General features: G+C 46.2%; 1 protein-coding gene across 4 annotated transcripts in view; it reads left to right on the top strand.

Moving 5' to 3' along the window:
• Nucleotides 1-518: 518 nt before the first annotated feature.
• crocc (ciliary rootlet coiled-coil, rootletin) overlaps nt 519-13,477 on the top strand; it is a 67,664-nt gene continuing 54,705 nt past the window's right edge. The window contains exon 1 of one of the 4 annotated variants that reach the window (XM_033048387.1): nt 519-623. Coding sequence is in view for 1 of the 4 variants with exons in the window: in XM_033048384.1 (XP_032904275.1) it covers nt 12,622-12,681 (60 nt within the window). In the remaining 3 variants the exon portion in view is untranslated. Of the gene's footprint in view, nt 624-5,148; nt 5,273-5,863; nt 5,970-12,378; nt 12,682-13,477 lie in introns of those variants that run through there. The other 3 variants (XM_033048385.1, XM_033048386.1, XM_033048384.1) reach the window with 3 other exon arrangements.

Raw genomic sequence — 13,477 nt, forward strand, 5'->3', positions numbered from 1 at the left:
GCCGGTCCACGTTCTGCTGGGATGCTGCCTGGCCCGCTGAGTTCCTCCGGCACTTTGTCTGCAGTCTTATGCCTAACTCTGGAGCTTGTGGCTCCAAACAATAATCGGGCTGGGTGCACGTGAACCACCTCACTGAGATAAGTGTGTTACTAAGTAAGCCAGGCTGCCATGTACACAAGCAATCCCCCAAATGGAGTAAGTGACCCCCTCATTTAATGAATGAAAGGACAGACAATGCCCTGTGCAAGCGTAAAGTGGAATCTGGGTATCACCCTGGTGACAAGCCTGTGGCTGGAGGGTTTGTTTACCGGTTTATTAAAGCTGATTGACAGTGACAACAATCGATCCAGAATGTGAGTGGTGTTTAGGCAAGTGGTGAAGTGCGGTTTGTTAGCGTCGGGGGCGGAGTTGCCTCCTGGTTACCTGGCACCAGGGCCGCCCAACAAAAGGTAATAACTCTGGCCAGGTTTGTCTCCCGCACTGGCTCAGGTAACCCGTTTCAGAGGAGTTCTGCAGCGTGGGCCCCACCTAGAGACATTGGGGGGGGGGGGGGGGGGGGGATGTTATAAGCCAGTGCTGACCACAACGAGGGATTGACTCACTGCGGCCTGGCTGCTGATGTTGTAAGTCCTGACTTTCCTTGATTTATGATTAACTTGTTGGCGGCTGTCGTGGGATTTAGCGCATGTATTTGTGAATGATATTTAAACAAAAATTACTCCAGTTTGAAATGTTTAACCATCACACTGCCAGAATGATTTCAAAACTATTTCAGCCTAGTTACCTCTCAATGGTAAAGGTTATGGATCAGATTATGCACATTCCCTGAGGCAGAGTGTTGTGGATTTTTTTTCCATTGTACTTGCTAAGCTATCTAACTTTTTTTTCCAGTGATTTACTGTGGCATTGTGGAATATGCTGCAGATTCCCATTTCCATAATCCAATTGGGACCGTCAATATGTAATTCTGTTTTTACAAACCAAGCTGTCTTAATAGTGTGTGGGAAGGAACTGCAGATGCTGGTCTACACTGAAGATCGACGCAAAATGCTGGAGTAACTCAGCTGGTCAGGCAGCACTTCTGGAGAAAAGGTTCCTTCGACCCGGAACATCACCTATTCCTTTTCTCCAGAGATGCTGCCTGACCCGCTGAGTTTAGTTTAGCGATACAAGGTGGAAACATGCCCTTTGCACCGACCAGCGATCACCCCGTACACTAGCTGGATCCTACACACACACTAGGGACAATTTACAATTTTACCAAAGCCAATTAATCTCTAAACCCGCACGTCTTGATGAGAAAAAAAAATTCTCACAGAGAGTGGAGAATCTGTGGAATTCTCTGCCACAGAAATTAGTTGAGGCCAGTTCATTGGCTATTTTTAAGGGGGAGTTAGATGTGGCCCTTGTGGCTAAAGGGATCAGGGGGTATGGAGAGAAGGCAGGTACAGGATACTGAGTTGGATGATCAGCCATGATCATATTGAATGGCGGTGCAGTCTCGAAGGGCCGAATGGACTACTCCTGCACCTATTTTCTATGTTTCTATGAGTGTGGGAGGAAACCGGAGCTCATGGAGAAAACCCACACAGGTCATGGGGAGAACGTACAAACACCGTACAGACAGCACCCGTGGTCAGGATGGAACCCGGGTCTCTGCCGCTGTGTGGCAGCAACTCTTCCACTGTGTCCGCTGAGTTACTCCAGCATTTTGGCCCTATTGTGTGCCTAATCTGCAGATGGTATCAGTCGATACATTTTCTACTCCACATCCTTGGAGGGATACAGCTCTATAGATTATAAAGTGCCTTTACAATCATTGATCAACTTAGTTTAGTTTAGAGGTACAACGCTGAAGCACCCGTAGTCAGGGTGGAGCCCGCGGGGGTCTCCGGCGCTGCATTCACTGTAAGGCAGCAACTCCACTGCTGTGCTGCTTGTGGAATTAGACACACAAAACAAAGCACCCATTAGACTCCGACCCCACATCCAAACAGATTTGCAGAAAGTTTTGGAGGAATCAACCTTTTTCTTAACTCCGCTCGCTGCCCCCTGCAGAGATCCAGGATACCATCTGACTCTGGCCATGGACATAAGCCGGACGATTCATGTGTCACCTGAGGTATTGTGCGTTTGAACCATATTAATTATAGGTTAAAATCAATCTTTAGCAAAGCCTACTCGTAGCACAACCTGCGATAATCATGGAATCATCATCTTATCGCTGCTTCTTCTTGCGTATGGTGTGCATAGCCTAAAGCTGTAGGACAACTTGTTCTATTTGATTGTGCACACCGGGTTGATTGCATTTGTCACAGGGCAAACCACGTGAAGGTTGCAATCTCCCACCCCTTATCACTGCTGATCAAATGGGAACTGATTGCTCTAGACAAATCAATAGATACACAAATGACTGGAGTGACTCAGCGGGACAGGCAGCATCTCTGGAGAGAAGGAATGAGTGGGCGTTTCGGGTCGAGACCCTTCTTCAGGACAGTTCGGAGCAGACCCTTCTCTAGACTGGTTTCCTTGTTGACTAGCATCTAAGTCAAAGATTTTGGTTTAAGAGCCGCCGCTGCTGGTTCAGGTAGGTGAACGAGAAATATTTTTCTTTGTAATATTAAGGCGTGTTACATTATTTGTGTAGTAAAGGTTCCCATAAAGCAACATCAACCAAATGTTAAATAAAGTGATGTTATCTCTGTGCACATTCTGGAGCACCTGTGCAACTTAACAGAAGCGTTTCTTACATTCTTTCACTCAGGGATCAGTTTAACTTGGCATCATATTCAGCGCAAACATAAACCCTGTGCAGTAATGTTCTTGCTTCTGCAAGTTCTTAGATTTGGAATGAATACCTAATTCCGTGAAAATGTAGAAACAGAGACCTGCAGTCGCTGGTTTACACCAAAGGTAGACACAAGGTGCTGGGGTAACAACTGGTCAAGCAGCATCTCTGGAGAGAAAGGATGAGTGACGTTTTGGGTCAGGACCTTCCTTCAAACCCTTCTACAGTAGGGTCCTGACCTGAAGCTATCATTTTTCTCCCGAGATGCTGCCTGACTCGCTGAGTTACTCCAGCACTTTGTGTCTGGCTAGTTCTTTGTAGGGCGAAAGCTGCTATATTAATCAGATTTTTTTTTTCATTTAAGAAATATTTATGATAAAAGGATTACACTTGTTGAGCGGCAGGGTGGCGCAGCGGTAGAGTTGCTGCCTCACAGCGGCAGTGACCCGGGTTCGATCCCGACTACAGGTGCTGTCTGTATGGAGTTTGTACGTTCTCCCTGTGACCGCGTGGGTTTTCTCCGGGTGCTCCGGTTTCCACCCACACTCTAAAGACGTACAAGTTTGTAGGTTAATTGGCTTCAGTAAAATGGTAAACAGTCCCTAGTGTGTAGGAATGATCGCTGGTCAGTACGGACTCGGTGGGCCGAAGGGCCTGTTTCAGTGCTGTATCTCTAAAGTAAACTAAACTATTGAATAAAATGTGCTGTGCAGGCTGGTGACCTGCACTGACCAATGAAGGTTGAAGGTGTTTCCATGAATCTTGTGGTGTGGTTAGGAACTGCAGAATGTGTGTGGGATTGTGATGGTGTCTCAGGTGAAGGGAAATCAATGGGCAGCTTGTAATGAAGAAATGGAAGAACCCAGTCCAGCAGCATGTGTGGAAAGCCAAGCCTATCAACGTTGCAGGTCAATGACCCTTCAGAAGGGGTCAGTTTTGCTCTTGACGCCATTCATCCACATAGGAAGGAACTGCAGATGCTGGTTTACCCCGAACATAGACACATTACTGGAGTAACTCAGTGGGTCAGGCAGCATCTCTGGAGAAAAGGAATGGGTGTCGTTTCGGGTCGAGACCCTCCTTCAGGAGTCATGCTGTGTGACCCGCTGAGTCACTCCAGGTTTTGTCTATCATTAAGAGTGAATGCAGAGGAGGAAAGGGGAAATGTTTTACTTTGCTTTAAAGTGAAACTGGACCAGGGTGAGCTGGAGGAATTCTGGGCGGCTAGGAGCAAGATCGCAGCAACTCGCAGACCAAAGTTTGGAACATTTCCCCCGACACATTTAAAGCTGATCGTTGTGCATAGTTGCTGAGCTGAGCTTGCTCTCAGACCTGTTCTGTGACATTGTTGGCTCTTTCCACGTGCCTGTTTAACAGCTGAGGCCTGATGTAGCGGGCCTTAGATTAGGAAGTGAATAACTTTGTTACTGGTGCCATCATGTCTCATCGCGCCAGCATCTTTGAACCCGTACCGAAAATAGACACGTGTGTTTGAGCGGGTGTGTGCGGGGGTGTATGTGTGTGGGGGTGTATGTGTGCGGCGGTGTGTGTGTGTGGCCATGTGTGCGTGTGTCCCCTCCCTGACTCAGTCTGAAGAGGGGTCTGCAAAACGTTACCCATCCCTTATTATCTCCAGAGATGCTGCCTGTCCCGCTGAGTTACTCCAGCTTTTTGTGTCTATGTTCGATTTAAACCAACATCTGTAGTTCCATCCTATGCTTCTCATTGTACCTCGGTACATGTGACAATAAACTAAACTGAACTAAAAGGGACGAAGGTGGACAAAAATGCTAGAGAAACTCAGCGGGACGGGCAGCATCTATGGAGCGAAGGAAAAGGTGACGTTTCGGGTCGAGACCCTTTATAAATTAAAATAACTAGTTCTAAACTAAACAAGAACTAGTGGAAAACTAAATGGGAACTAGTGGTAAACTAAAATAACTAGTGGTGAACTAAACTAAAAGGGAACTAGTGCTAAACTAAACAAACTAGTGGTAAACAAAACTAAAAGAACCAGTGGTAAACTAAACTAAATGAACTAATGGTAAACTAAAATAACTAGTGGTAAACTAAATGGGAACGTGGAACTAAACTAAAAGAACTAGTGATAAATTAAACTAAAAGGAAAGTGGTAAACGAACGGGAACTAGTTCTAAACTAACTAGTGCTAAACTAAAATAACTAGTGGTACACGAAAAGGGCACTAGTGGTGAATTAAACTAGAAGGGAACTAGTTCTAAACTAAACTAGAACTAGTGGTAAACTAAACTGCAAGCCCCGGGCGGGCGGGCGATGCAGAGCCGGCGCAGTGAGTGAGTGAGTGAGTGGCAGCCGCCCAGCGCTCGCTGTATCTGTGTCTGTGTCTGTGTCTGTGTCCCGCCCTGTAGCGGGGCCGGGAGCGGGGCAGCGGGGCCGGGAGCGGGGAGACGGAGACGGCGGCGATTACAGCCGGGCTGGGATCACAACCAGCGCCGGGGGAGCGAGGTAGGATTCACGCTTCAATGCACCGGACACGCGGCTCAACCCACCCGGGCTCAAGTCCCCGCCGCGTTAACGCCTGACCTGGAAACAGTAGAACGAAGGGGTGGGCCGGCACATTCACACTCACTCACACTCACACTCAGATTATAGAGGAGCTATAAGATCTTTGCTCACACTCACTCACTGCCCGTCCTGCACACGCTGCACACACACACACACACACACACACACCCACACACACACACGCTGCACACACCAATACTCTCACACAAACACACAAGCTGCACACCAACAAACACCAATACACACTCACACACCAATACTCTCACACACACACACAAGCTGCACACACACACACACACCCCAATACTCTCTCTCACACAAACACACAAGCTGCACACCAACAAACACCAATACACACTCACACACCAATACTCTCACACACACACACACACACACACACAAACTGCACACACACACACACACCAATACACACTCACACACCATGCACACACCAATGACCAATGCACAATGTACACTAGAAATCTCTGTCTCTGTGTCTCGTGTGTTCTTTGTCACTGCTGCCTCGGAAACTAATCTTTTGTTTCCCAGCCCGTCCCCTCCCCCTTTGGTGTTTGACTACGTTTATGGTGTGTAAATAATGCAAACTTGTCCAAAATTATAACGGCAGTTTTGTCCTGTAAGCGACAAATTAGACTAATATTTGTTGCACCAATGTAATTCTGAAGATCCAATTATATGTGGGGGCCCGTTTTACTATTGGGGTAGGAACTGCAGATGCTGGTTTTGCAATAAAAAGACACAACGTGCTGGAGTAACTGCGGGTCAGTCAGCATCTCTGGAGAAGTGTGTTGGGAGGAACTGCAGATGCTGGTTTAAACTGAAGATTGACACAAGATGCTGGAGTAACTCAGCGGGACAAGCAGCATCTCTGGAGAGAAGGAATGGGTAAAAATTTCATTGTCCTGGATCTGGGACATTTGACAATAAAACACTCTTGATTCTTGGAGCCCCCCCATTCCTTCTCTCCAGAGATGCTGCCTGTCCCGCTGAGTTACTCCAGCATTTTGTTTCCATCTTCGGCATCTCTGGAGAATATGGATGGGCGAAGTTTGTGGTCGGGGCCCTTCTTCAGACTGATTTCAGGGAGTGGGGGATAGGGGGGAGAAAGCTTGAAGAGAGGAGGAGGGCAGGAGAAAGCGTGGCAGGAAATAGGTGAGAAGGTATCAGAACTCCCGCGGGAGAGAGGAGGCGAACTTCACAGTAAGATCACCTCGAGATTTTCCAGTGAACAGGTCAAAATGTAGAAACAAGGAACTGCAGATTTTTTTTTGGACAGGCCCTTCGGCCCACTTTGTCCATGCTGACCTGCGATCCCTGTACACTAGCACTATCTTACACACTATGGACAATTTACAATTTTTACGGACCCCAAATTAACGTGCAAATCTGTACGCTTTGGAGTGCGGGAGGAGACCGGAGCACCCGGAGAAAACCCACTCGGTACAACAATGAAAGGCAGAGATAGGGTAGAGTGTCAGAACTTTTTTTCCCCAGGGTGGAAATGGCACAAAGGGCTTTAAGGTGATTGGGGCAAAATCTAAATCTACAGAGTGGTGGGTGCCTGGAACACGCTGCCAGGGGTGGGGGTGGTGGGGGCAGATATAATGGTGGCGTTTTAGAGACGTTTAGATAGGCACATGGATATGCTTGGAATGGAGGGATATGGATCGCGTGCAGGCAGAGGGGATTAGTTTAACCTGGCAGCTAATCCATGCAGTTCGGCACGGAGATTGTGAACCAAAGGACCTGCTCCTGAGCTGAGCAGCTCTATGTATTAGACTTCACTTTTTAGAGATACAGCGCGAATACAGGCCCATCGGCCCACCGGGTCCGCGCCGACCAGCGATCCCCGCACACTAGCACTATCCTACACAATTCACAGAGACAATTCCTGGGATGGCGGGACTGTCATATGCTGAGAGAATGGAGCGGCTGGGCTTGTACACTCTGGAGTTTAGAAGGATGAGAGGGCATCTCATTGAAAGATATAAGATTGTTAAGGGTTTGGACACGCTAGAGGCAGGAAACATGTTCCCGATGTTGGGGGAGTCGAGAACCACAGTTTAAGAATAAGGAGTAAGCCATTTGGAACGGAGACGAGGAAACATTTTTTCACACAGAGTGGTGTGGAATTCTCTGCCTCAGTAGAGGCAGGTTCTCTGGATGCTTTCAAGAGAGAGCTAGATAGGGCTCTTAAAAATAGAGTCAGGGGATATGGGGAGAAGGCAGGAACGGGGTACTGATTGGGGATGATCAGCCATGATCACATTGAATTGCAGGTGTTGGCTCGAAGGGCCGAATGGCCTCCTCCTGCACCTATTGTCTATTGTCTTTCGTCTATTGTCAATTAACCTACAAACCTGCACGTCTTTGGAGTGTGGGAAGACACCCGGAGAAAACCCACGCAGGTCACGGGGAGAACGTGCAAACTCCGTACAGACAGCGCCCGTGGTCAGGATCGAACCCGGGTCTCTGGCGCCGTGCGGCAGCAACTCGACCGCTGCGCCACCGTGCCTGCCCAATCATCTTCTCTGACATCAACTAACTGGCCTTGAGCTGTGGCTGAGACGATTACTAACTACAGTGTTGGGATCCAATTATTGCTGATGGTGCGTTAGCTCTGGGATAAGACTGGGAACTGTGTGAGTACCCGGGCCCCTCATTGATAATATGCACTCGAGATTTTATGCAGAAGCAACAGGTAACAACCATTCAGGCACAATTATATCTTGTTAGCATCTTGCATACCTCAAAATATTCATTGTTTTTACCATATGACCAAATTTTGCACAATGGCTTGTTATAGTTTGGAATGTACTGACTGAAAAGTTATTGTGAGGGAATTGAATGTAATATTTTGAAAGAACAATGCAGTTTAGTTTATTTGCTGGAAGGAACTGCAGATGCTGGTTGACACTGAAGACAAACGCAAAATGCTGAAGTCTGAAGAAGGGCCTCGACCCGAAACGTCACCCATTCCTTCTCTCAGGAGACGCTGCCCGTCCCGTTGAGTTACTCCTACTTTTTGTGTCTATCTTTGGTGAAAAGCTTTTGTTACGTTTGCAGAATCTTACTCGGCTTTTTCCCATCGTCAGTTTCCTTCAGATTTGATGCTATATTTCACAAGTTATTGATATTTCAAGCTTTAAAAAAAGCCAACTTTAACAAGATTTTTCCTGTTAAAATCCTTGCTGCACCAGCTTACAACAGATTTCGATGCAAAGTTGCAATACAGGAGCACTCTGTGCTTCCACCAAGTTTTCACCTGAATGGGATATCACGGTCCTCCACCTGACATTTGCAACAATGTTGCCGTCATACAACACTTACTCCGGCTCCTGGCAGGACAGGAGGGGGAGGGTGAATTGGTATTGCTATTGGGGAAGTGCAATTGGATTTTTTTTTTAAAGTCCAGTCCTGGGGGAGGCAGGTGAATGCTGGAATCTGACCTTTGGCAAGGGGTTGAGTTGAGGGACCTCCCTCCCGTGGGGGCTACGGGTTTGTGGTGCTATATTGCCTTGGGGAACGGGTTGCGTTGGCGGACCAAGCCTCCCGTGTGCCAGGGACCCAACGGTTGGCCTCATCTTCAATAAAATCCAAAGATAGACGCCACAAACGCTGGAGGAACTCAGCGGGACAGGCAGCATCTCTGGAGAGAAGGAATGGGTGACGTTTCATCCAGCTGATAGCTGGAAGCTTTCAACGTCAGCCCCTAGCCTGGCGTATTGTTGTTATTGTTGCAGAATGTGGAAGCAGGGCGGCAGATGCATTCTCCGCGGGTAGTGCTGGACACCCGATGGTCACAGCTACTGTTCCAGGTGGCTGGAGCTGCGAGCATTTGGCCCGGGGGGGTGGTACAGTGACAGGTTTGTGCAGTCTCTGCGACATAACACCAAAACACAGACACTCTCTCCTGGGTCTCGGGTCCCACACGTCCACCCTCACCTACATACAACGGTGGGGCAAGAGAGAGAGTCGAGAGTGTTTCATTGTCATGTGTCTAGATAGAACAATGACATTCTTACTTGCTGCAGCACAACAGAATATGTAAACATAGTACACAGTAAACTATATAATAAATGAGAGGGAGAAAAAGTTCAGTGTGTGTAGATATATATATATACTCACGAGTACACACATATACACAAGTCCGCCCATTCCTTCTCTCCAGAGATGCTGCCTGTCACGCTGAGTTATTCCAGCATTTTGTGTCTACCCACACACACACACACACACACACACACACACACACACACACACACACACACACACACACACACACACACACACACACACACACACACACACACACACACACACACACTTATATATACACATACACGCGCACACACACACACACACACACTTATATATACACATACACGCGCACACAAAAAACAAACAATAGAAGTACAATAATAATAATAATATTTATATTTATAACAGTAATATCTACTGTAGTTCAGAGCTTATTTGAGGTTGTCGTGTTTAATAGCCAAATTGCTGAAGGGAAGAAGCTGTTCCTGAACCTGGTCGTTACAGTTTTCAGGCCCCTGTATCATCTTCCTGATGGCAGGGGTGAGATGAGTGCGTGGCCAGGGTGGTGTGGGTCTCTGATGATGCTGGCGGCCTTTTTGAGGCAGCGACTCCGATCAATCCCTTGGATGGTGGGGAGGTCAGAGCCGGTGATGGACTGGGCAGTGGTCACAACTCTTTGCTGTCTTTTTCACTCCCGGGTGTTCAAGTTGCCGAACCATGCCGTGATGCAGCCTGTGATGAGCGTTTGAAGGCAGTGGGTCTGTAATCGCTGGAGCTGTGGCAATGAATCTGTGGGAATTCATTGGAGACCAAGTCAGCGCATATTTTTACGGCAGAGATAGATAGATTCTTGGTTGGTACAGGTGTCGGAGATTATGGGGAGAAGGCAGGACAATGGGGTTAGGAGGGAGAGATAGACCAGTCACGATTGAATGGCGGAGTAGACTTGATGGGCCGAATGGCCTAATTCTGCTCCTATCACTTAAGACCTTATAATAAAAGAGTACAGCACAGGAACAGGCCCTTCGGCCCACAATGTTTGTGCACATCCTTTTTCTCCAGAGATGCTGCCTGACCCGCTGAGTTACACCAGCATTTTGTGCCTATCTCTGATGCCAAGCTAAACTGAACTGCTCTGCCTGTACATGATCCATATCCCTCTATCCCCTACACTTACATCAATAAGCCTCTTAAACACCACAATCTTATCGACCTCCACCATCACCACTGGCAGTGCATTCCAGGCCCCCGCCACTCTGTATTTAAAAAATGTATGTATGTGTATATGTGTGTGTATATATGTGTATATATATAATATGTATATGTATGTATGTGTGTGTATGTATATGCATATGTGTGTGTATATATGTATACATGTGTATGTATATATGTATCTATGTATATATTTGTGTGTGTGTATGTATGTATATGTATATATATATATATATATGCATGTAAGTTAGACACTGAATGCTGGAGTAACTCAGCGGGACAGGCAGCATGTCTGCAGAGAAGGAATGGGTGATGTTTCGGCTCGAGACGCTTCCTCAGTCTGAAGAAGGGACTCGAACCGAAATGCCACCCATTCCTTTTCTCCAGAAATGTTGCCTGCCCCGCTGAGTTACTCCAGCATTTTATGTCTACCTTCGATTTAAACCAGCATCTGCAGTTCTTTCCTACACATATATGTATGTATAAATATATATATATGTGTGTGTGTGTATGTGTACATACAAACGCTGAACTATTTTGTCTCGTTTATTACATTGTCTACAGAGAACTGTGTGTACTATGTTTACATGTTCTGTTGTCAAGAGTCACAAGTGTTTTATTGTCATATGTCCCAGATGGAACAATGACATTCTTACTTGCTGCAGCTCAACAGAATATGTGAACACAGTACACTGTAAACTATATAATAAACGAGAGAGAGAGAAAGTGTATATATGCACATAACCACAAGCACACACACACACACACACACACACACACACACACACACACACACACACACACACACACACACACACACACACACACACACACACACACACACACACACACACACACACGCGTATATCTGTCAAAGCTGCCACAGCCAGACATAAAAGCAGTTTTTATCCAGGAGTAGTTGCTCTATTCAACAGCCAAAAATCTGTAGCCTCCCTTTGATCTGGTATTTTGTTGGTTCACATGCTTGATCAATGGTGTTTTATCATTAATGTTTTATTATTATTAATGTTTAGTGGTTTCTGAGTCATTCGTAACTCTCACTGTATGTCATGTTGTTACTTGTGGGCGGAGCACCAAGGCAAATCCCTTGTATGTGAATACTTGGCCAATAAACCTATTTACTTACATATATATATATATATATATACATATATATATATGTATATATAAGTAATGTATATATCTCTGATATCTGTATATATTAATGTGTATATATATCTATATAATTTGTATCTATATCTATGTGTGTGTGTATATTATATATATATATGGTATATATATTCTATTGATCTCTCATATATTGTGTCTATTTATATGTGTATTGTTCTATATGTGTCTATATATATGTGTATATATATATGTGTATATATATATATGTGTATATATATATATGTGTATATATATATGTGTATATATATATATGTGTATATATATATATGTGTATATATATATGTGTATATATATATATGTGTATATATATATGTGTATATATATGTATATATATATGTATATATATATACACACACACACACACATATATATACACATATATATGTGTGTGTGTGTGTAAGTAAATAAGTTAGTAAACCCTCCTGAAGCATGGAGAGGTTGAGCGGCGGGCACTAGGACCACGCGGCCGCCGGGCGGGACGGAGGAGGGGGTGTTGCAGCCTCGGGGAGGGGCGGCGGGGAGGGGTTGGACCTGATGCCGGGGAGGAGGCGATGGGGAGCGGGGGGGAGAGGGCGGAGAGCAAGAAGCGGCGGTCCCAGCGTCAGTGGGGGCTGAGAGCCGCTGCAAGCACCTTGCACCCACCCACACACACACACAGACACACAACACACACACACAAGCCCTTTATAAACAAGGAGTGGGAGCCAGAGCTGCTCCAGTCTGCAGAGTCCCAGGGAGGAGGAGGAGGAGGAGGAGGCTGGTATCGATCCTGCAGCAAACCTGTGGCTCCAGTGTAGCGAGGGGTCTGGGACAAACCTCGACCACCCATGAACTCCAATGGAGACCCTGCAGCCGAGGAGGGAGGCAAGCTGGAGACTCTGATCCAGGTCTGTCAGCTTCTTAAGTGTCACCCCCACCCCTAATATATATATATTTTATTGTTCCAATATTCTATGTTTGTTCTTCTGTGTGAGATGCTAACTGCATTTCGTTGTCTCTGTACTGTGCACTGCACAATGAGAATAAAGATTGAATCTGAAACCACCCTCTCGACCCCTTGAAGGGTTCAGAAACTCCAGGCAAAAGGGATATTTGGCTCTCTCTCCCTCTCTCTCTTAGGGGATCTTATAGAAACTTACAAAATTCTTAAGGGGTTGGACAGGCTAGATGCAGGAAGATTGCTCCCGATGTTGGGGAAGTCCAGGACAAGGGGTCACAGCTTAAGGATAAGGGGGAAATCCTTTAAAACCGAGATGAGAAGAACATTTTTCACACAGAGAGTGGTGAATCTCTGGAACTCCCTGCCACAGAGGGTAGTCGAGGCCAGTTCATTGGCTATATTTAAGAGGGAGTTAGATGTGGCCCTTGTGGCTAAGGGGATCAGAGGGTATGGAGAGAAGGCAGGTACGGGATACTGAGTTGGATGATCAGCCATGATCATATTGAATGGCGGTGCAGGCTCGAAGGGCCGAATGGCCTACTCCTGCACCTAATTTCTATGTTTCTATGTTCCTCTCAGGTTCAAGATTCAAGAGTTTATTGTCATGTGTCCCAGATAGGACAATGAAATTCTTGCTTTGCTTCAGCACAACAGAAGATAGTAGGCATGAATAAATACAGAACAGAACAGGGTGACCATATGTGTTTAAGAAGGAACTGCAGATGCTGGAAAATCGAAGGTAG

This window comes from Amblyraja radiata, chromosome 31 (assembly GCF_010909765.2).
Source record: "Amblyraja radiata isolate CabotCenter1 chromosome 31, sAmbRad1.1.pri, whole genome shotgun sequence".
Lineage (NCBI taxonomy): Eukaryota > Metazoa > Chordata > Chondrichthyes > Rajiformes > Rajidae > Amblyraja > Amblyraja radiata.